The 20,857-nt window shown below is 42.5% G+C and overlaps 1 protein-coding gene across 2 annotated transcripts in view; it reads right to left on the bottom strand.

Annotated features, from left to right (window-relative positions):
- The window catches only part of SLC17A5 (solute carrier family 17 member 5), a 50,015-nt gene extending 29,373 nt beyond the window's left edge, over positions 1-20,642 (bottom strand). For both annotated transcript variants that reach the window (XM_081251112.1, XM_081251111.1), the window contains exons 1-5: positions 20,426-20,642; positions 7,866-8,062; positions 5,078-5,311; positions 2,386-2,473; positions 343-429 (exon numbers count right to left, since the gene is read on the bottom strand). In XM_081251112.1, coding sequence (XP_081107238.1) covers positions 343-429; positions 2,386-2,473; positions 5,078-5,311; positions 7,866-8,062; positions 20,426-20,519 — 700 coding nt within the window. In that variant the 5' untranslated portion in view covers positions 20,520-20,642. The remainder of the gene's footprint in view (positions 1-342; positions 430-2,385; positions 2,474-5,077; positions 5,312-7,865; positions 8,063-20,425) is intronic.
- Between the last annotated feature and the right edge of the window lie 215 nt (positions 20,643-20,857).

The raw sequence follows: 20,857 nt of genomic DNA, 5'->3' as shown, positions 1-20,857 counted from the left end.
AGCATCCTACTTTGTTTGAGAAGAAATATTTTCAAAATATACATTTTTTATAATAAACAACACAGCAGTTTTTATAGTAAGTATAGCATTTAAGTCCTGGATTCAACAGCAGTTTCTATTGAACAAATATTCCCAAATTAACATCAGGTCACAACTCAGCTAGATCATTTTAACTACATAAACTTGAAAAACAGGTCGTCAGTAAGTGTTTCAGAGCTTTGTGGTCTAGGAGATGGTTACTTCAGTGAATTGGAATATACATATTTTAACCAATTATTAGACCACTATTACATTTTGGATCTGTCACATTATAATTTAGGTTACATTTTTGAATAAACTTACCAAAGAGGTAGAAGACGTAAGTCCAATTCATATAGAAGCAAACTATACCAGAAAGAGGAAGAGAAACTACTGTCCCAAGCTGTGCTCCTAGAATAACAACAAAGACTTTGTAAACTTTGGAGAAAAATGAACAAAGAGGGGACACAGGTCTACAGCCTAAAGAAGACGGATAACAGACAACAGGGAAAAGAGTGATTCAAATCCTATAGGAGTTGAGTTAGTCACATGTAAATATAAACAACCCATTCTCTTACGGGATCATTTACTAGAAAACCCACAATATGTAAAATGTATACATTAATATGTAGTTATACTAGTTACAATTATGTAGCTACTGATGAATTAGAAGGTATCAATCAATAGAAGACCTATTATAATATGAGCCAGTAAATGCCACATTACTAGTAAATGTGTTAGAAAGCCAAGTGTTTGGGGAAAGGCTCAAAGATGGTCTCTAAACATAACCTACTGCAGCACACCTGGTGAAAAAAGAACGAAGCTTTTGGTAATCTAATTTGCCCCAAATATATTACACACAATTGTTTCGGATAAATAAGTGATAAAATTCATTTTAACCACCAAACAGAAGACATCTTAGAAGGTACAGTGGGAGCTAAAATAATCAGACATTGTTTCTGGTCTCAAATTTTAGTCTTATATAGGAAGTAAATATAAACAACTAATGAATACATGTTAGAAAGTGTTGTGTGTCACAGAGCAATATGGAAATTCAAATGTAGGACAGATTACCTCTGACCTCTAGAGATCAGAAAAAGATGTAAGAAGCAGCAGTGGGACTTTGAAAAGTTGGGCAAGATCTGGTCCCATAAGAAAGAAGATACGGAGGCAGGTGTAACAGGGTGAGCAAACGAATGCAAGTAGGAAAGCAGAAAGTGGGTCTGGGAACTTCAATTGGGTGAAGGAAAGGAATAGGAAGGCTAGAAAACCGGGTTGAATAGTTACTGAATATCTGCTCCATGCCAGGCACTATGTGTCAAGGGCTAGGCTGGCTAAAATGAAGTGGTGAAGACCATAAAGAATCTTGACCCCTAGTTTGAGCTTAGACTATTCAACAGGCAAAGGGGAACCACTGACAGTGCCTGTTCTTGAACTTCTCATCAGATTTCTTACCTCGATCTCCACATAGCTGTAAGAATCTTCTTAAAATGTACATGGGATCATGCCTCTCTCTCGATTAAAAACTTCTGATGTCTCCCCATTGTAGTTTGGAAAAAAAAATCTACAGTCCTCCCTGTGGCCTGTAAGCCCTGATGTAATCTGGCTCTTGTCTATTTCTCTAACCCCATCTTATGCCATTACCCCCTTTATTCAGTGTGTTCTAGACCCCTTCAGTGGTTTCTCATTGCTTTGAACCCTTATGTTACTTCCTGCCTGACAGCCCTTGTACGTGCTGTTCTGACTGGCTGGAATGCTTTCCTTTTTGCTCCTTGCGTGACTGGTTCATTCTCATCCTTCAGATTTTAGCTTCAAAGCCACCGCAGAGAGGTCTTTCTCAATAACTGTATTTAAAAGCAGTCAGGTCAAAAAGTTTTCATTCAGTGTGTGAGCTGGAAAAATTATAATTCACATATAAAGCTCATGCTATCTTACCTATAGATCAAAATGATAGCAAATAAATGCATAGAAAACAAGGTGTCTGAAGGGAGGGGTTGAAAGTCATGACCAGCTTATCAGATGATCAAATCAAATCACAATTTAAGGACAAAAGTGTTCAGTTTTTCAGCGGTTTTTTTTTTTTTGGCTTTGTTTTGTTAAAGCATTTTCTATATCAACATCTGAAAAGGCAACATGTTTTGAAATAAATGATGGCAGATGGAGAAAATGATAGTAGTCAATGAAGCCGCTTTGCTATATGCTGGTGAGCCAAAGAAGAAGATTAATGATAAAGTTATACCCCTGCAACTTAAGTTTTCCCCAAAGAAAGCACCTGACATTGCATGATTCTGCTGTGCGCCCTTCCCCCAAGGTTGATATACAGATAACAAATTGTAGCGAAAACCTTCACAAGAACAGTTATCTCACCTGCATATGAAATGCTGAGAAGCTTGCTTCTTTCAAGAGGAGGAGCCCACGAAGACCACATGGCATGCATGGCTGGAAACGTGACACCCTGGTAAGGGAAAAAGATATTTCTGATGAAATACAAGGTAGGTTTGTTAATGTTTTAAATTCAGTTACGTATTTTGTTGCAAAAGAAGTTTCTGGATAAGACTCACACTAGAATCAGGTTTCATGGAGTGAGATGTCTTTACAGTGCTGAGTGCAAATACCTCATAATGAAGTACTTTCAAAATCTGAACAAAGATTTGTGGATTCTGTCAACTGATTTGAGGACTGCAAGGCAAGGGTTACAAAAAATGTAAAACAATGTACTGAATGAGGATATAAAGGTACCCTCCCATGGTGAATTTTACTCATTTACTTTATTTATGGCCTGAATGCAATGGGAATGTTATCAATATGTAACTTTTAAAAATACTGAGCTAATACTGTGGGATACTAGAAGAAAATTCAGATTCACCTTACTCAACAGGAAAAATGGTCCTACCAAAAAATGGTACTACCAAAAAACACTCAGTTAGAGTGTTTACCGGTATTTTTTTCTTTTCTGGTGATAATTAGCCTAGTAAATGCCAATTAGGGGAGGGGCAAGATAGGAGTGGGGGATTAAGAGGTGCAAACTACTATGTATAAAATAAATAAGCTATAATGATAGATTATACAGCACAGGGAATATAACCAATGTTTTATAATAACTATAAATGGAGTATAATCCATAAAAATTTTGAATCGTTATACACCTGAAATTTATATAATACTGGACATCTACTATACCTCAATTTTTTTTTTTGTGGTACGCGGGCCTCTCACTGTTGTGGCCTCTCCCGTTGCGGAGCACAGGCTCCGGACGCACAGGCTCAGCGGCCATGGCTCACGGGCCCAGCTGCTCCATGGCATATGGGATCTTCCCGCACTGGAGCATGAACCCGTGTCCCCTGCATCGGCAGGTGGACTCTCAACCACTGCGCCACCAGGGAAGCCCTATACCTCAATTTTAAAAACTGCTAATTACTGATAATGGAGAAGCAACAAAACAGTGAAGGCAGGGAGGCTCACAGAGGCTTGGGAGAGGAGAAGATGCTACAAGGGACCAGGAAGGAATAGATTCGGGTAGATTTGCAGCAGTCGATTCACAGCTCTCCTTGGCCATTCACTAGCTGTGTAGCCTCAGAAAGATCAGTGAACCTCTTAGAACTTCAGTTTATCTGTAAAACATATATTTTACTTAGATAAGGAGAAAAGGAACCTGTTAGTCGGGGGGTAATTTTATTTTGTAGTCAAGAAGGGTTTATTTGGTACACCCTTATTGGATAAGGACAAAATAGGAATGTCCAGATGAGTGACCAAAGCTTACATTTAAAAAGCACTTGGCAATTTCCAACGTTTTCTAGCAGTTATTATCACATCTGAGCTGTGACTGAGGATGGGGCAGGTATTTAATATATTTGATTTATATTATATATTATATATTGTATTTGTATAATATTTATATGAAAACCTATGGTTCCACCATTAGATACAGTGGAGTTATTATTCAGACTCTGATTTTACTACTCCAGTCAGTGTTTTTCCTACACAGTATAACCTTTAAGCTGTACACTAAACCCAGAGGCCACTATCTTGCTTGGTTAAAGAAATGTTAAGAGAGAGCAAAATAAACCTATGCCTTGAGAAGTTCAAAGTTAGAAATGAAACGAGGTCATTATTTAAAGGTGGAGGTACACATGACGAAATGCAAAAGAGAAGTGGAAAGGAAAAAAATAAGAAATTAAAATTTTAAAATTAAAATTAAAAAACGACAGAAATCTTAGGAGGAGAGGAAAAAAAGACAAAAATTAATAATAACAATTTTAAAAGCAGCAGAAAGGCCAGAAGAATCACAGGACTAAAAAAAAGATAGCTACATAAAACGATAAATTATTTGTCTCTAAGTTAGAGGACCAGAAAAAAGAACAAATGATAAAGAAGAAGTTCTATGAAAAACAACAGATTTAAAGGAAAACAAGGCAATTTGACAGTCTATTGGGTAAAATATGTTTTAGACCTGGGCAATCAATGATGGAGCAGAGATAAACAGTGGCAAAAGTTCAAGAAGTAGGATGGTCTGTCCTCATGGTTTTAATAGTGGTTTCTTATCTCCCCAGTACGAGCGAGTAGGGGAAGCTATGAAGTATTCCCCTAGAAAATGTTTCCTCTAGTCTTTGAGTAAAGCTTCTAATTGTGGAGTGCTCCCATTCAAGACCTCACTGACCACAAGTGAAATCTACTCATGTTATTTCATAGTTAATCAGTTTCTAACTAAAAAATAAATCCCTATTATCTTCCAATGTCATTTTTTCTGGTTCATATTCATATCAAAGAATGATATCTTTTTTTTATTTTTTTTTTTGCGGTACGCGGGCCTCTCACTGCTGTGGCCTCTCCCGCTGAGGAGCACAGGCTCCGGATGCGCAGGCTCAGCGGCCATGGCTCACGGGCCCAGCCGCTCCGCGGCATGTGGGATCTTCCCGGACCGGGGCACAAACCCACGTCCCCTGCATCGGCAGGCGGACTCTCAACCACTGAGCCACCAGGGAAGCCCAAGAATGATATCTTTAAGGAGACAAGAAAGTGATATAGGGTAAGAAGAATAACAAAAGAGAAAAAAAATTACCTCTCCGAGTCCTTCTAGGGCCCTGAGTGCAACGAGGGCTCCAACTCCGAAATCTGCAGCGAGGGGAGTGAACAGGGTGAAGACAGAGGTGCCAAGGACCCCAAATCCCAGCAGCAGTTTTCCCCCACTTCTGCTGGCAACATATCCTGCAGGAATCTGCGTGATCACGTAGCCATAAAAAAAAGACCCGAGAATCCATCCTTGAGTTTCTGCATCCCATCGGTACTTTTTACCCTGTAAAGAGTGGGAGGAAAAAGAACAGCCTTTTAAGACCTTGATGAAATGGCTCCTTTCTCTTACTGGCATGTGAGTACATATAAATGTAATTTTGAACCACTGTTTTTGTTTGTTTGTTTTTCTGTTTTTTTGGCCGTGAGGCTTGTGGGATCTTAGTTCCCTGACCAGGGATTGAACTTGGGCCACAGCGGTGAAAGCGCCGAGTCCTAACCACTGGACTGCCAGGAAACTCCCCAGAACCATTGTTTTAGACTGAAGAACATGCAGACTTTCTACTGGGCAGGTGAGTCACCGTGATACAGACATGTAGATTCTAGAAGTGAATCAAAAATCATTGAAAGTCATGTTCAGGAAGGCTTGCTATTTTATGAAACTAGACTATGGGATGAATTGTAGATATTTTGTAATGACCATGACAAAGAAGGCTCAAAAAGGGCACAGGTTTAATCCAGAAAGCTACTGAACAGGATACTGCAGTGGCCAAGCTAGGCTTTGGAGCCAGGCCTGGGTTCAAGCCCAGCTCTGTTACTTACTGGATTTGTGATCTGGGAAGATTAAATGAAAAAGGCCCATAAAATAAGGCCTGACACACACTAAATATTCACTTAATGTTGGCTACTAGTATGCAAAAATATAGATAATTAATAGACCATTGGGGCTTCCCTGATGGCGCAGTGGTTGGGAGTCCGCCTGCCGATGAAGGGGACACGGGTTCGTGCCCCGGTCCGGGAAGATCCCACATGCCGTGGGCCCGTGAGCCGTGGCCGCTGAGCCTGCGCGTCCGGAGCCTGTGCTCCGAACGGGAGAGGCCACAACAGTGAGAGGCCCGCGTACCACAAAAAAAAAAAAAAAAAAAAGAACATTAATTAATAGACTATTTCAGACCAAGCACTTCAACAAGGACATAGAGCCATACAAAAGAGCAAGAATTTAAACCAAGCCAGAAACTTCACGTGAGTAGGAAATGTCTTTTAATTAGTAGCAGTACACAGTAAGGTGAAAATGAAGATTTGGTGACTGAGTATCTGACATCTTTAGCACACATAGCCCTGTAACATACCCATGTGTTAAGAACCATTCAGGATTTCTTTTTACTGTCGATGTAGGGCAAGTAAGTAGGTGGATCATCAAAAGCACTTATCGAAAGTAAAGACACAAAGCAAACCCCTAATTATCTATCTTTGTTTAGAGTACCAATCTGCAGCTTCTCTGTAGAATTCCAGGGCTTCATGAAGTGTCCAGAAGTTACAGGTTGAGGTGGGGAAAGTGGGTGATGTGTACCCAAATATATATTCGGCAACATTGAAGTCCAATGTAAAGGTTTTTGATAAGTCATTATTTTGTACATGTGCTTGTTTGGGCAGAAACCCTCATCCCTGTTTGAGTGATCTTGTCTGTATAATGGCAGGAGAGACTCACCCTCATGGGATTTGGCTCCTTTGTGAGCACTGAAGATGGATGAAAATACGCTTATAAAAAAGGACACCTGGGACTTCCCTGGCAGTCCACTGGTTAAGACTGCGCGCTTCCACTGCAGGGGGTGCAGGTTCAATCCCTGGTCGGGGGACTAAGATCCCACATGTCGCACAGTGTGGCCACAAAAAGAAAAAGGACACCAGCCTTTCCCACCTGTATTGTCTCCCCATGTGAGACGAAATAAAATGTTTAAAGTGTGTAAAACTCAATTCTGAACAAATGATGAACATGCACTTATCAATTCCAGTATAATATGAGGGAGGCAAAATGACATCAGCAGCTTAGGTGAGGCATGTATAGAGTTTGTTTTTGAAACTGACCCATTCTTTTTTTTTTTTTTAAATAAGGTAACAATCTGAAAGTTGTTGCAAAGTATTTGATTGATTGATTTATTTTGGCTGTACTGGGTCTTCATTTCTGTGCAAGGGCTTTCTCTAGTTGTGGCAAGCGGGGGCCACTCTTCATCGCCGTGTGCGGTCCTCTCACTGTTGCGGCCTCTCTTGTTGCGGAGCACAGGCTCCAGACGCGCAGGCTCAGTAGTTGTGGCTCACGGGCCCAGTTGCTCCGCGGCATGTGGGATCCTCCCAGACCAGGGCTCGAACCCGCGTCCCCTGCATTAGCAGGCAGATTCTCAACCACTGCACCACCAGGGAAGCCCCCAAACTGCCCCATTCTTATTTTTCATCCTGTAGTTGAGATTATCTTAATCCTCCTGCAACAGGAACCTTTTAAGTAGCACAGCTATTAAATAATGGTCCCATAAAGACTACTTAGCAACATCTAAAACAACCTGATTTTCTAATACGCCAGACAGGTTTTTCCAAATTCTCTTCAAGGACAGTATGTTTACGGAGGAAACTGAAAAACTACTTTTCAAACAGATCAGGGCGCAGCAGCAGCAGCTACAGTTATGTTACTGTCTAACCAGTTACTGGGAAAACACAAGTAAATGATTCAGAATTTACATGAAGAAAGTGTCTGTGTTTCTGTAGGATGAATAAATTCAATATTTTTCAATATTTTTACTTGGAAGTATTTTAGGACGAAGATGATTTGCTTGAAAAACAGCACTTACCGTTTGGTTATGAAGAACTTTTATGGGAGCAGAATGTTCTGCACACTCGTTGGCAGTTCTATTATCTGCTGCGGTTGTGTTGGAATCCACCATATCCACTAATGCCACACTCAGATTCACCCGTAATGAATAGAGAATGAAGAAACCAAAAAAGGCCAAAAATGCTAGGTTGTAACGAGCAGAGCAGCACACTGGAGCTGAAATAAAGATTGGTGGAAAAACTTTCATTAAAAGATGGACCTAGAGTCTGTCATACAGAGTGAAGTAAGTCAGAAAGAGAAAGACAAATACCGTATGCCAACACATATATATGGAATTTAAGAAAAAAAAATATCATGAAGAACCTAGGGGTAAGACAGGAATAAAGACACAGACCTACTAGAGAATGGACTTGAGGATATGGGGAGGGGGAAGGGTAAGCTGTGACAAAGCGAAAGAGAGGCATGGACATATATACACTACCAAACGTAAAATAGATAGCTAGTGGGAAGCAGCCGCATAGCACAGGGAGATCAGCTCGGTGCTTTGTGACCACATAGAGGGGTGGGATAGAGAGGGTGGGAGGGAGGGAGACGCAAGAGGGAAGAGATGTGGGAACATATGTATATGTATAACTGATTCACTTTGTTATAAAGCAGAAACTAACACACCATTGTAAAGCAATTATACTCCAATAAAGATGTAAAAAAAAAAAAGAGTAACTTAGATGATACTGTCTAAATCACTAAAAAGGTCACTTCTTAGATGTACACAAATGAATATATCATGAATATTTTTCTGAGAATATTCTCAGATGAAGCATATCTAAAAACATGTATCAAAGAGAATTTGTTCCCAGTACCTGTAGTTTTGATAAAGATTTAACACATGAGAGCCTGAACTGTAAGACAGTTTCTTAAAACATGGAGGCAACAACTTTGCTCAGAAAAATCTGCATTCCAGAGTCAAAACCAAACCCCCAATCCCTGTCAGCTGGCAAGATAAGAGAAAAGCAGGTAAGGGGGTTTAACGGCATCACCATTTCTGAAAAACATGTCTCAAACATGGCCTGTAACAAGTCCTCGAGCGTTCAGCGTGACACGTACATTACTGACGATGGGTCAGTAGCCCTCTCATCATAAACGTATCTCAGCACAAAAAATTTACTGCCAAGGCCAGGGCATGAAACCCCTCCTGATAATTTCTTACCTTGAAAAGTATCCTCAGAGGCTGGGTTTGAATCAGTGGCCATGATTAATACTTAAGGCTCTCCTAAACTAAATGTATTTAAGAATCCAGAAGCAGACTTGCAGGATCTATGACAGGTGCAGCCCCTGTGACAGTTACTCAGTTGGTCTGGCTTAAAGGGCCCACAGTAAAAAGCACAGCTGGTGAATATACCACAGTGATTTAAAAAACAAAAAAAGGAAGGCAGAGTGGGCTGGAGGAACCAACGGGAGGAAGATCATGTGACAGGAGGAGTCTGACCCAGTTCTTTACTCTGTGGGTGTATGCACATATTTTCTCTTTTTTCTTCTTTTACTGAGTTGCAGAACTGGAGAGGGAATGAGAATTCAGGAAGCTGACTTAAGGGTGACTGATCCCGAGCGACAAGGAGGAAGTGGCTAATCCAGGTTTTTACACCTTAAGTTTAGTCAACACTGAGTGTTTGATAAATATCTGTTGAAAGATATGAACATCTGTTTCATTTGCTAATGACACATTAAAGTTAAGTACATATATATGAATATATGTGTGCTTTTATTTGGCAGTGACTTATTAGCATTACACACACACACACACACACACACGTTTTTCCCCTACTCAGGAATCCTGGTGTTTTCATTGACCTAACCTCACACAAGGATACATTTTTCAGAGTACAGCGGTCTTGGTACAGATTCAGATCGAAGCTTTAATGAATACAGCACAACTGTATTTAGGTGTATATTAATATACTGGGATCCAACTCACTTTTCTACAAGCACTCATACACTTAACAACTGCTATCAATTTTTCCTCTGTGCAAGACTGACGTCTTTTTTTTTTTTTTAATTAATTTTTTATTATTACTATTTTTTTTGCGGTACGTGGGCCTCTCACTGTTGTGGACTCTCCCGTTGTGGAGCACAGGCTCCGGACGCGCAGGCTCAGCGGCCATGGCTCACGGGCCCAGCCGCTCCGCGGCATGTGGGATCTTCCCGGACCGGGGCACAAACCCGTGTCCCCTGCATCGGCAGGCGGACTCTCAACCACTGCGCCACCAGGGAAGCCCAGACTGACGTCTTTTAACAGACAACTTTTCACCTGGCATTCCTGGCTCCCTTTTCAGGAGTACAGCTGGTATTAGAACTACGGCACCACTGCCACAGTTCGATCCAGACCTGTGAAAACTATATTTCTAAAGCTTCATTCACGCTGCCTCTGTTACCTGAATCTAGACACACTGGCTCTCTGTCCCAAGCAAAAAGGCAGCTGTCTAGTTAAGGACAGTTGCAGAACGCAAGGCATGTTTTATAGGAGAGCACATTTTCTTTATCATTGCTCTGTGTTGGACGAGAATATACAGAGAAGTCTGGATGGGGGGGACTCATAATCTTTCCAAATTTGGGCAATTAAAATGCGTTACTCTGGGTAATTTGGAGCAGGAAACATCCAGATTAATGTACTGTCTGCTTTGCCAAGGTACTATATACAAACTTCATTATCTGCTTCAGCAGAGGAGTGACAAGATGTGATTTACGGGGCTTCCCTGGTGGCACAGTTGTTGAGAGTCCGCCTGCCGATGCAGGGGACACGGGTTCGTGCCCCGGTCCGGGAAGATCCCACATGCTGCAGAGCGGCTGGGCCCGTGAGCCATGGCCGCTGAGCCTGCCCGTCCGGAGCCTGTGAAGATGTGATTTACGGTTTAAAGAGCTTCTCTGGTTGCTGTGTGGAGATGACAAAGGGGCAGAAGTGTGAATGGTGGTGAGGGCTGTAGACTCAGGGAGATCACTCAAGGGATTATTGTAAGTTTCCAGGAAAGAGGTGATGGTGGCTTAAAGTAGAGTAAAGCCCAGGCAATGGAGAGAAATGCGTGGAATTGAGATAACTTTAAAGGCATAACTGACAGGCCTTGCCAACACACTGGACACGGGGGTTAGTGAAAGGGAGGGACAAAGTTACCAGCAATGCTCTTACTCTGAACAACTTTATTTTTTTGCTACTCTGACTTGGAATGTTATCACTCCATTCTATCCTTATTTGAGTTGCCTTATTTTACCGTATGTTATCAGTTTCTCCCCACATGATAACTGATTAGGACTATGACATACCTTACCATGTGAATATCATGTAGGGGTAGAAGCTTGGGAAGTGGAGGAAAGGTGAGTAACATGATTTCAAATTCCTAGTGATACTACTTGGAAATTGGACCTAGAAGTTATGGATCCGGCAATGGTAACCTTTGGGGGCACAGTCAATAACCAGAAAAGAAAAAGCCAACACTGAAGTCACGAAGTGTATGACTATGAGATTTTAAGAACATGACAAATAAGGGGTTACTAGTTTCAAAAAATGATTGTTGATTACAAATCAGTCAGAAAGATTTTGTTTCAGGAACGTATGGTGATAGAGCAAAATGTGCCTGTGAATTTGGCCAGCGTTTGAAATTGGTCCGAGAAAAGCGTGCTTGCGTGATGAGGGGAGAGAACATTCATCCGGCGCCCGCCACACTGAAATCAAGTTCAAAACAAAACCATGCTTGCGTAACGCATGGAGCACCCATCAAAACAAACATCAGCTTCTAAAACACAGTTTAAACTTAGGAATGTGGAGTGGGCGCAGCTGAAAGAACAGGCTGATTTAGATTGAAGCCGACCTGGTGAAGGAGCTCAGCTCTGATTTTCACTGGCTGTGTGTCTTTGGGCAAGTTAGTTAATAGTTTTCATTATCAGGTGTCTCAGCTCCCAGATGAGGTGACCACCGCCCGCCTCACTGGGTCGTGTGTGCATGAGATGAAACACTGAAGGGTAGTCAGTAAAAGTGAGTTCCTTTCCCGTTTACCCTGGGAAAAGTTATACCAACGAGATAAACGGCTACAGTGCGCATATGTGTGTAACACGGGACAAAAGAGGGACATAAATGTGCTGTGTGTGGGGTAGGGGATGGTCAAGGAAGGCCTCTGGGAGAAAGAGCACTTGCACTGGACCTTCATCAATAAGCAGGAGCCACCGGCAGGTTCGAGGAAGGAGAGCGATGCAGCAGAGGCAGAGGCAGGTATAGGAGTATGGAAAGCAAGCACCGAAGGAGCGGGAACCGGCAAGTGATCTGATGGGGCTGGACTACGGTGCTGCATAGCTCAGAGCGGGACACTGGGCACCAAATTTAATAACAAGGACAATAGGTAATAGGGGCAGGACAGGAATAAAGACGTAGAGAGTGGACTTGAGGACACGGGGAGGGGGAAGGGTAAGCTGGGACGAAGTGAGAGAGTGGCATGGACATATATACACTACCAAATGTAAAACAGATAGCTAGTGGGAAGCAGCCGCATAGCACAGGGAGATCAGGTCGGTGCTTTGTGACCACCTAGAGGTGTGGGATATGGAGGGTGGCAGGAGGGAGACGCAAGAGGGAAGAGATATGGGAACATATGTATATGTATAACTGATTCACTTTGTTATAAAGCAGAAACTAACACACCATTGTAAAGCAATTATACTCCAATAAAGATGTTAAAAAAAACCCAATAAGTAATAGTTACTGAGCCCGATATCAGTCTAAGTGCTTTGCCTATATTAGGCTTATAAGGGTTAGTTGAGGTGGGGTACATGTGAAATACTTAGAACAGTGCTTAGCACATAATGTGCCTTCAATAACTGTGAACTGTTATTTTATTGCTCTTCCTGGACATTAGGAATTGAGCTAATTTGTTACGGATCAAGGTTATTTCTCATTTGCGAGAAATCAGAAGTCGAAAAAAGAAGTTAAGAAGCTGTTGAAGTGGGTGTTAAGTTCGCAGTGAAACATGCAGAGTTGCTGAGCGAGTGGACACCCACCCAAAACTGGTGGGCACAACCTGCCCTTGAGTGTGACCTTGAAGCACGACTCGCCTGTACGCAGAGACAAGCACCAGGTAAGCAGAGAGCTGGCACTGAGATGGTGTGGTGATAAAGCAGGGAATTTAGAGTGCGGACAAGAAAAGAAAGTGTTGGACCGTGATCCTGACCCAAGAAGCAAGTAAAATGGAGAGGGATAATGGTTTAGGAAAATGCACACTAGAATATAAAATCTCAGGGAGGGCAGGAGCTTCTGTTCTGTTTTGTTCACTGCTGTACACCTTCAATGCCTAGAGCAGTGTCTGGGAGAGCTGGCATACAAATATTTAGGGGGCTTAAAAGCAGAGAGGTGTTTCCTGATGGAACTTCACAATTCTACCTACGAAGTTCTCTTGACGATAGATGAAACAGACAGATCTTCTCTCTACTTTTGTGTATGTGTGAACTCTTCCATAGAAAGATGAGGTGTCAGTGGGTGGAAGGTCCTGATGAAATGGGAGTGGTCAAAGTGGAGCAGTTACACAGGCAGGCAGGAATGCTAGCTGTCGTTAAAGCAGTCATGGGAGATGACAAGGTCCAAGGGGTGACCGAGGAGGGAAGGAAGTCATCAGACACGTAGGAGTCTGAGAAGTTGAGGGGACGTGGCGCTGGATGAGGCGTGTCTCAAGATAAAGGTGGGAATTAGAGTACAGAAGATGGAGGTGTGTCAGGTGGTGAAGCCTATGATGCCTGAAGCCAAGTGCTGGGAAGTGGGCAGAGGAGAAAACCATGTAGGGGAAAGGAGCCTAGCCTAGTGGCGTTGAGAGTGGGGGGATGATCGTCTGGAAGCATCAGTGTGGAGTAAGGAAGAGGTGATGCCACCAACTACGACAAAATAACAGGGAATCACCCCGTGAGACAGCAAGGAGGAGTGGTGTGCCCAGAAGGCCAGGTTTCTGTTGCAGCAAGGAGGCGCCTGAGGTGAGGCAAGGCTGCTGAAAAGCTGAGGATGTCCAGCCTTTATTCATTGTGGGAGGGTCTGGCAGTGGGGAGGAGCAGGCCTGGCTGAGGGGCAAGGAAGTACTGAGCAGGGAGGGGCTGAGACTGAGGCGGAAATCCACGGTCGGGGGCACTGACCTATGCAAAGACGATGACTTTCTCTAGAGGAGGGGGCCTGGACTAGTAAGCCCCCCGACCAGGGGGCTGCATTAAAAAAGATTTCCTATCTAAGTGGATAAAACAAGTTTTGCTTTTAAACAGGGTACTATTTAACTGGTCTTAGCCTGCCTTATGGGTAATTCATTCCTGATAACTCCTTGTGTATTCTTAGCTCCCAAATTAATACCCATTTACAAGAAAACACCAAATTCCATTAAAATGGACTCAGTTACTTTAACATTGATTATCACATGACCCAAGGCCATCTCCCTTCCTTCTGTAATATGGTTGCTGTCTACGAGCGCTCCATACCTTATATTTAAGACTATATGTACACACAAATTACGTTTGTGAAACACAACGCTTATGTAACTGAACCTTGAATGTAACCATCTGCCTCCCACACCAAAAGAACAGTAGAGGTAAAAAACTAAAAAAAAAATGAAATAAAGCAGAGGATGTGCCATTATAAGCTAGAAAATCACAAGTTCGAACAGAGTGTGATATGAAGAATGGGGCTCTTATTTTGTGGTGCCAGCTTCTCTGAGGAATGCAAAATCCAGTCTTCACTGATGATGATAATAATGATAATAATTAACACTGACTATATGCCCAACTCTATTCCAAGCACTTTCTATTACCTTATTTAATCCTCACAATAACCCTATAAATTAGGTGTATTATTTTCCCTGATTTACAGGCACAGAGAGGTTAGGTTAGGCAGCAGGACTATGATCGGCAATTAGGCACCCTGCCTCCAGACCCATGTTCTGCCTTTAAACACAAATAAATGTCTTAGGAGACCTACAACTGATTTTTCATAATGTGCATGAGCACATTTTGGTGCAACAGTATGTTGAAAATCCATTTAATCAAATACAAGACACATCTCATTCATACAAAAGTAAACCTTCAGCTGGTGGAAAGTGTGAGGAATGGAATCTTTATGTGTGTGCCTAATTCCCTCCTCCCTCCTACCTAAATTAGGCAGAAGAATCTATATTCCTGTGGTTTACCAGTATTCAGCCGCCCTTCCCCCATCACCTTGTTGTTTTGTTTTCATTTTTAATTTTTATTGGAGTATAGTTGATTAATAATGTGTTATTTTCAGGTGTACAGCAATGTGAATCTGTTACATACATATAGCCATTCTTTTTAAGATTCTTTTCCCATGTAGGCCATTACAGAGCACAAAGCAGAGTTCCCTGTGCTATACAGTAGGTCCTTATTGGTTATCTATTTTATATATAGTCGTGTGTATATGTCAATCTCAATCTTCCAGTTTATCCCTCTCCCCCTTACCCCTTGTAACCATAAGTTTGTTTTCTACATCTGTGACTCTATTTCTGTTTTGTAGATAAGTTCATTTGTACCCCCCCCCTTTTTAAGATTCCACATATGAGCGATATCATATTTGTCTTTCTCTGTCTGACTTACTTCACTCAGTATGACAATCTCTAGGCTGGAGGAAACAGGCTCCCTGACTTCAGACTATACTACAAAGATACAGTCATCAAGACAGTATGGTACTGGCACAAAAACAGGAATATAGATCAATGGAACAGGATAGAAAGTCCAGAGATAAACCCACACACCTATGGTCACCTAATCTATGACAAAGGAAGCAAGAATATACAATGGAGAAAAGACAGTCTCTTCAATAAGTGGTGCTGGGAAAACTGAACAGCTACATGTAAAAGAATGAAATTAGAACACTCCCTCACACCATACACAAAAATAAACTCAAAATGGATTAAAGACCTAGATGTAAGGCCAGACAGTATAGAACTCTTAGAGGAAAACATAGGAAGAACACTCTTTGACATAAATCGCAGCAATATCTTTTTTGATCCACCTCCTAGAGTAATGAAAATAAAAACAAAGAAAAAAAGGGAACCTAAAAGATTTTTCACAGCAAAGAAAACCATAAACAAAATGAAAAGACAACCCTCAAACTGGGAGAAAATATTTGCAAACGAAGCAACCGACAAGGGATTAATCTCCAAAATATACAAACAGCTTATGCAGCTCAATATCAACAAAATAAACAACCCAATCAAAAAATGGGCAGAAGATCTAAATAGACATTTCTCCAAAGAAGACATACAGATGGCCAAGAGGCACATGAAAAGATGCTCAACATCACTAATTATTAGAGAAATGCAAATCAAAACTACAATGAGGTATCACCTCACACCAGTCAGAATAGCCATCATCAAAACATCTACAAACAATGAATGCCGGAGAGGGTGTGGAGAAAAGGGAACCCTCTTATAATGTTGGTAGGTAGGAATGTAAACTGGTAGCCACTATGGAGAACAGTATGGAGGTTCCTTAAAAAACTAAAAACAGAGCTACCATATGATCCAGCAATCCCACTCCTGGGCATATATCTGGGGAAAACCATAATTAGAAAAGACATAAGCACCCAGTGTTCATTGTAGCACTATTTACAATAGCCAGGACATGGAAGCAACCTAAATGTCCATCAACAGATGAATCGATAAAGAAGATGTGGTACATATATACAATGGAATATTACTCAGCCATAAAAAAGAATGAAATAATGTCATTTGCAGCAACATGGATGTCCCCCATCACTTTGGTGTGCATCTCTGAAATCTACCTGGCTACGTAAAAGCAAATGCTTGAAAAGCAAACCAGTCAGGTTACTGACAGGTTACTGAGAATTCTGTTGTGTTCTGTCAACCTGAGACATATGCTTTTTTTTTTTTTTTTTTGTGGTACGCGGGCCTCTCACTGTTGTGGCCTCTCCCATTGCGGAGCACAGGCTCCAGACGCGCAGGCTCAGCGGCCATGGCTCACGGGCCCAGCCGCTCCACGGCATGTGGGATCTTCCCAGACTGGGGCACGAACCCATGTCCCCTGCATCGGCAGGCGGACTCTCAACCACTGCACCACCAGGGAAGCCCATTTTTTTTCTTTTTTCTTTTTTTAAATAAATTTATTTATTTTTGTCTGCATTGGGTCTTTGTTGCTGTGCACAGGTTTTCTTGAGTTGTGGCGACCGGGGGCTACTCTTCGTTGCAGTGCACAGGCTTCTCATTGTGGTGGCTTGTCTTTGTTGCGGAGCACGGGCTCTAGGCACACGTGCTGTAGTAGTTGTAGCACATGGGCTCAGTAGCTGTGGCTCGCGGGCTCCAGAGCGCAAGCTCAGTAGTTGTGGCACACGGCCTTAGTTGCTCCACGGCATGTGGGATCTTCCCGGACCAGGGCTTGAACCCCTGTCCCCTGCATTGGTCTTAACACTACAGAAACATACTTTAATTTTAGCTCTCTCAATAAAGCAGCACTACGCATAACACAAAACCATGTCCTCTTATTCATGACGGAGCAGGAAACTTTCAAATTTGTGAAGGATTCAACAAAAATGATTAAGCATTTTGCAAACAGGAATTTCTCCAATGTAATACAAATGTGGCAGTGTTGTGACCAGGAAGGAGAATGGGACTAAAAACTAGAAGAACTCTGGTTAGTCCTTAATGTGGCTACAGCAATAGTGGGAACTTAACCTCTCTGGCCCTCAGTTGCTTACATATAAAATGATGCCAACCTGATAGGAGTTAGTCTCTAAGGTCTTTTAACCGCTGTAAAATTTTATGATGAACATTTTATCAGCTTTTCTCTTCTGAAAAATAAAACTATACACACAGGCATAGATAAGGTACAGCTAATTTCATAGAGGTTTGTTCCAGAAACAAACATAAAAGATAAGTAAAACATATGCAAACATATAGAAAGAGAGGTTTTAAGGTCTGCTGAAGATTTACACCTTAAGGCACCAAAAGTGAAAAAAAAACTAATTCTGGATGGAAAGTTTTTTGTTTTTTGTTTTTTTTTAAACACCTACACTTTCTGAAATGTGCAAAGTAAACATATAGAACATAACTTAAATAAAAAATACAACTAATGGGCATCGTGTTTCTCTTATTAGCTGTACATGGTAGATAGTATGACTAAAGCTAGGACAAAGGGCACTACTGCGAGAAAATGAGGTAATACCTGGTGCCTCTTATAAAGCGGTTACATCCATCTTTGTCTTTTCCATCCCTTCTCCTGGCGCTCCTCTCCTGTCCTGCTCGCAGCACCCCAGACACAGAGCTTAACTGAAAATATTGTTGACTAATGCAATACCCTATAACGGTAGGCGCCTCTTCTCTAAAACCCTTATCATATTTTAAATAGCAAAACAAAATGTGTTGCTGCTATTCTTACTTCACTTTTGCTCTCCAGTGGTATGTAAAGAGTAAAAATAAGAAGGAAAATGGTTATAATGAAGACAGCCACCTCAAGGCATGAGGAACGGGGCTAAGATCTATACACTCAACCCATGCATCAAGCAGGGATTGTTTTTAAAAGGAATGAGTTAATTTTTTTCTTTTTCAATCTACTTTATTGAGGTATATTTTACATACAATAAAATGCTCCCATTTCAAGTGTACAGTTTGGTGAATTTTGACAAATGTATACATCTGTGAATCCCAGTCAAGCTGCAGAACTTTTCCATCTGCATCTTGTACCCTAAAAAGTACCCTAGTGCCTCTGCAGGCAATTCCTTCCTGCCTGTAGCTTCCAGGCAACCACTGATCTGCTTCTTGTTATTACAGATTAGTTCTGCTTGTTTAGAACTTCATACTGATCGAGTCATACATTAATATGGTGGTTTGTGTCTGAGATTTACCCACGTTGTTATGTGTATCAGTAATTTCTTTTTATAATACCACTGAGTATGCATGAATATACCACAATTTGTTTATCCATTCACCTGCTGATGAACTGATGGATACGTTGTTTCCAGTTTTTTACTATTATGAATTAAAGCTGCTATAAATATTGTTTGGTATTATGGTAATGTATGTTTAACTTTAAAATAGATTGCCAGTTTTCCAAAGTAGTTGTACCATTTTACACTCTTACAAGCAAAATATGAGAATTCTAGTTATTCTGTATGTTGGCCAATATTTGGTATCTTCAGCCATTTTAACTTTAGCCATTCTAGTAAGTGTGTAACGGCTCATTGCGGTTTTAATCTGCATTTTCCTGACAACTAATGACGTTTAACATTTGAGCTAAAATTTGATTATATTTATATATGTTTCCCAACTGCAACAGGATATAGTAGTCTCTAGGGAATATCTTTATTATTTCTGTATTTCCAAACTAGATTATTTTGCAGAAGAGGATTATAGAAATCTAACTCATATGCTATAGAAAAAGATCAGTTTATGGAACTAAGTCTGACTTCCAGGTAAAACGGCATTATGGTACAGTGTTTACATTGAACGCCCACAAAAATAAGCTACCAGTTGCCAGATAGAGCTATAATGTTACCACCTCTACTGCCACCACCTGGTAATGATAAAAACAAATTTAGAAGATACCACAGGATTGTACTGTTCTTGGTCAGGAAAAGTCAAATTTCGAATTCAACTCTGTTTCTCATGCACACATCTTTGAAACTACAGAATGCATGCAAACTGATTTATTCTTTAGTTTAAATTTCTTTTAAAGAAGTATAGCAAAATATTTTAACTTCCCCAAATTCAGGGAAGATGCATTGTGAAGTAACTCCTTTTCCATTTGTTGCAAGACTTTGTGCAAATTACCTTAGTGCTCTATCAATAGCCTATCTTGAGGATAACCTGTTTCCTAACTTAAGTCGTAGACTGCTGAGACTTAATCGTAGACAGCTATACGGGGGAAAAATGTATGCAGTACTTTTAATCTCTTAGTGCACAATTTCAAGATATTCGCTGGGTTATCCAATAATTTTCCTCCGCATACTCACAAATGTTAACCTCAGTGCTTTTTTGTGTCTCCTCTTCACGCCCAGGGAGCTAGCTACCAGATCACGTGCTGGAGGGCGAGCAGCTGTGGCAACCTGGCAGTGACACGGAGGAAGAGCCCGCGGCTCCGTCCAGCCCTCTATCCTTCAATTGCAGATTTCTCCCCAGTTCGCTCTTCTACGGGGTCCTCCCCTTCGCCTTCTGCCCATTGATTTCAAGATTCTCCCCCAGTTCGTTCTTCCACAGGGACCCCTGCTCAAAACTACCGAAAATCGCCGGGAGCCCGGCGCCGCCAGCGCCCAGCAGCTCCCCGCCCGGGCCCACCTGCTGCACCTGCCCCCGGGGCTGCACCTGCCGAGGTCCCCGGGGCTGTACCTGCAGAGGTCTCACCCAAGCCTCCGCCCGACCCGGACCGGCCTCACGGTCCAGCCCGCCTCCTGGGCCCCAGAACTGCTTCTGGGCACCCGAGAAGGCGGGGGCTGAGTGGGGTCCTGAATGGGCTCCGCGTTCTCAGTCCTCTCGCGCTTAAGCAGCTCTGGACACCCTCTACCTTGGGACCGCCTCCCGCCCGAAGCCCCTGGTTCTCGCAGCGGCTCACCGGTTTCCGCCCGCGGGGCGCGCTGCAGGAGCGGTGTGCGGTCCTCGCCCTCCTCACCGTCGCTCGGGGCCAGGTCCGGAACCGGGGACTTCATGACGCCTCCAAGGAGCGTCGGCACCGACCACCCAGCGGAAAAGAAAACTCAGACTAAACAGCCGAAGATCCCCCCCCAGGCCGAGGTGGCCGGGCCGAGCTGGGCCGCTGGCACCGCCCCCGGCCTGGCACCGCCCCTCGGCCACGTCTTGCCTCGGGCCCCGCCCAGGGGCGGCTACGCAGACTCCGCCCCTGTCGCCATCTTGGGTTCCGGCAACTCGGCAGCCGGTTGGGTAGGGACGGCGGGTTTCGGGCGTACGGGGTCGCAGCGGCGCGGTTGGCGCCTAGGTAGCTGGCCCGCCGGGTCGTTGGTGTCCTAAGGAACAGCGTTCCCCTCCC

Source organism: Mesoplodon bidens, assembly GCF_964165515.1.
Source record: "Mesoplodon bidens genome assembly, chromosome: 12".
Lineage (NCBI taxonomy): Eukaryota > Metazoa > Chordata > Mammalia > Artiodactyla > Ziphiidae > Mesoplodon > Mesoplodon bidens.
Note: the sequence above shows the minus strand (reverse complement) of the source record. Positions and strands in the feature narration are given on the sequence as shown.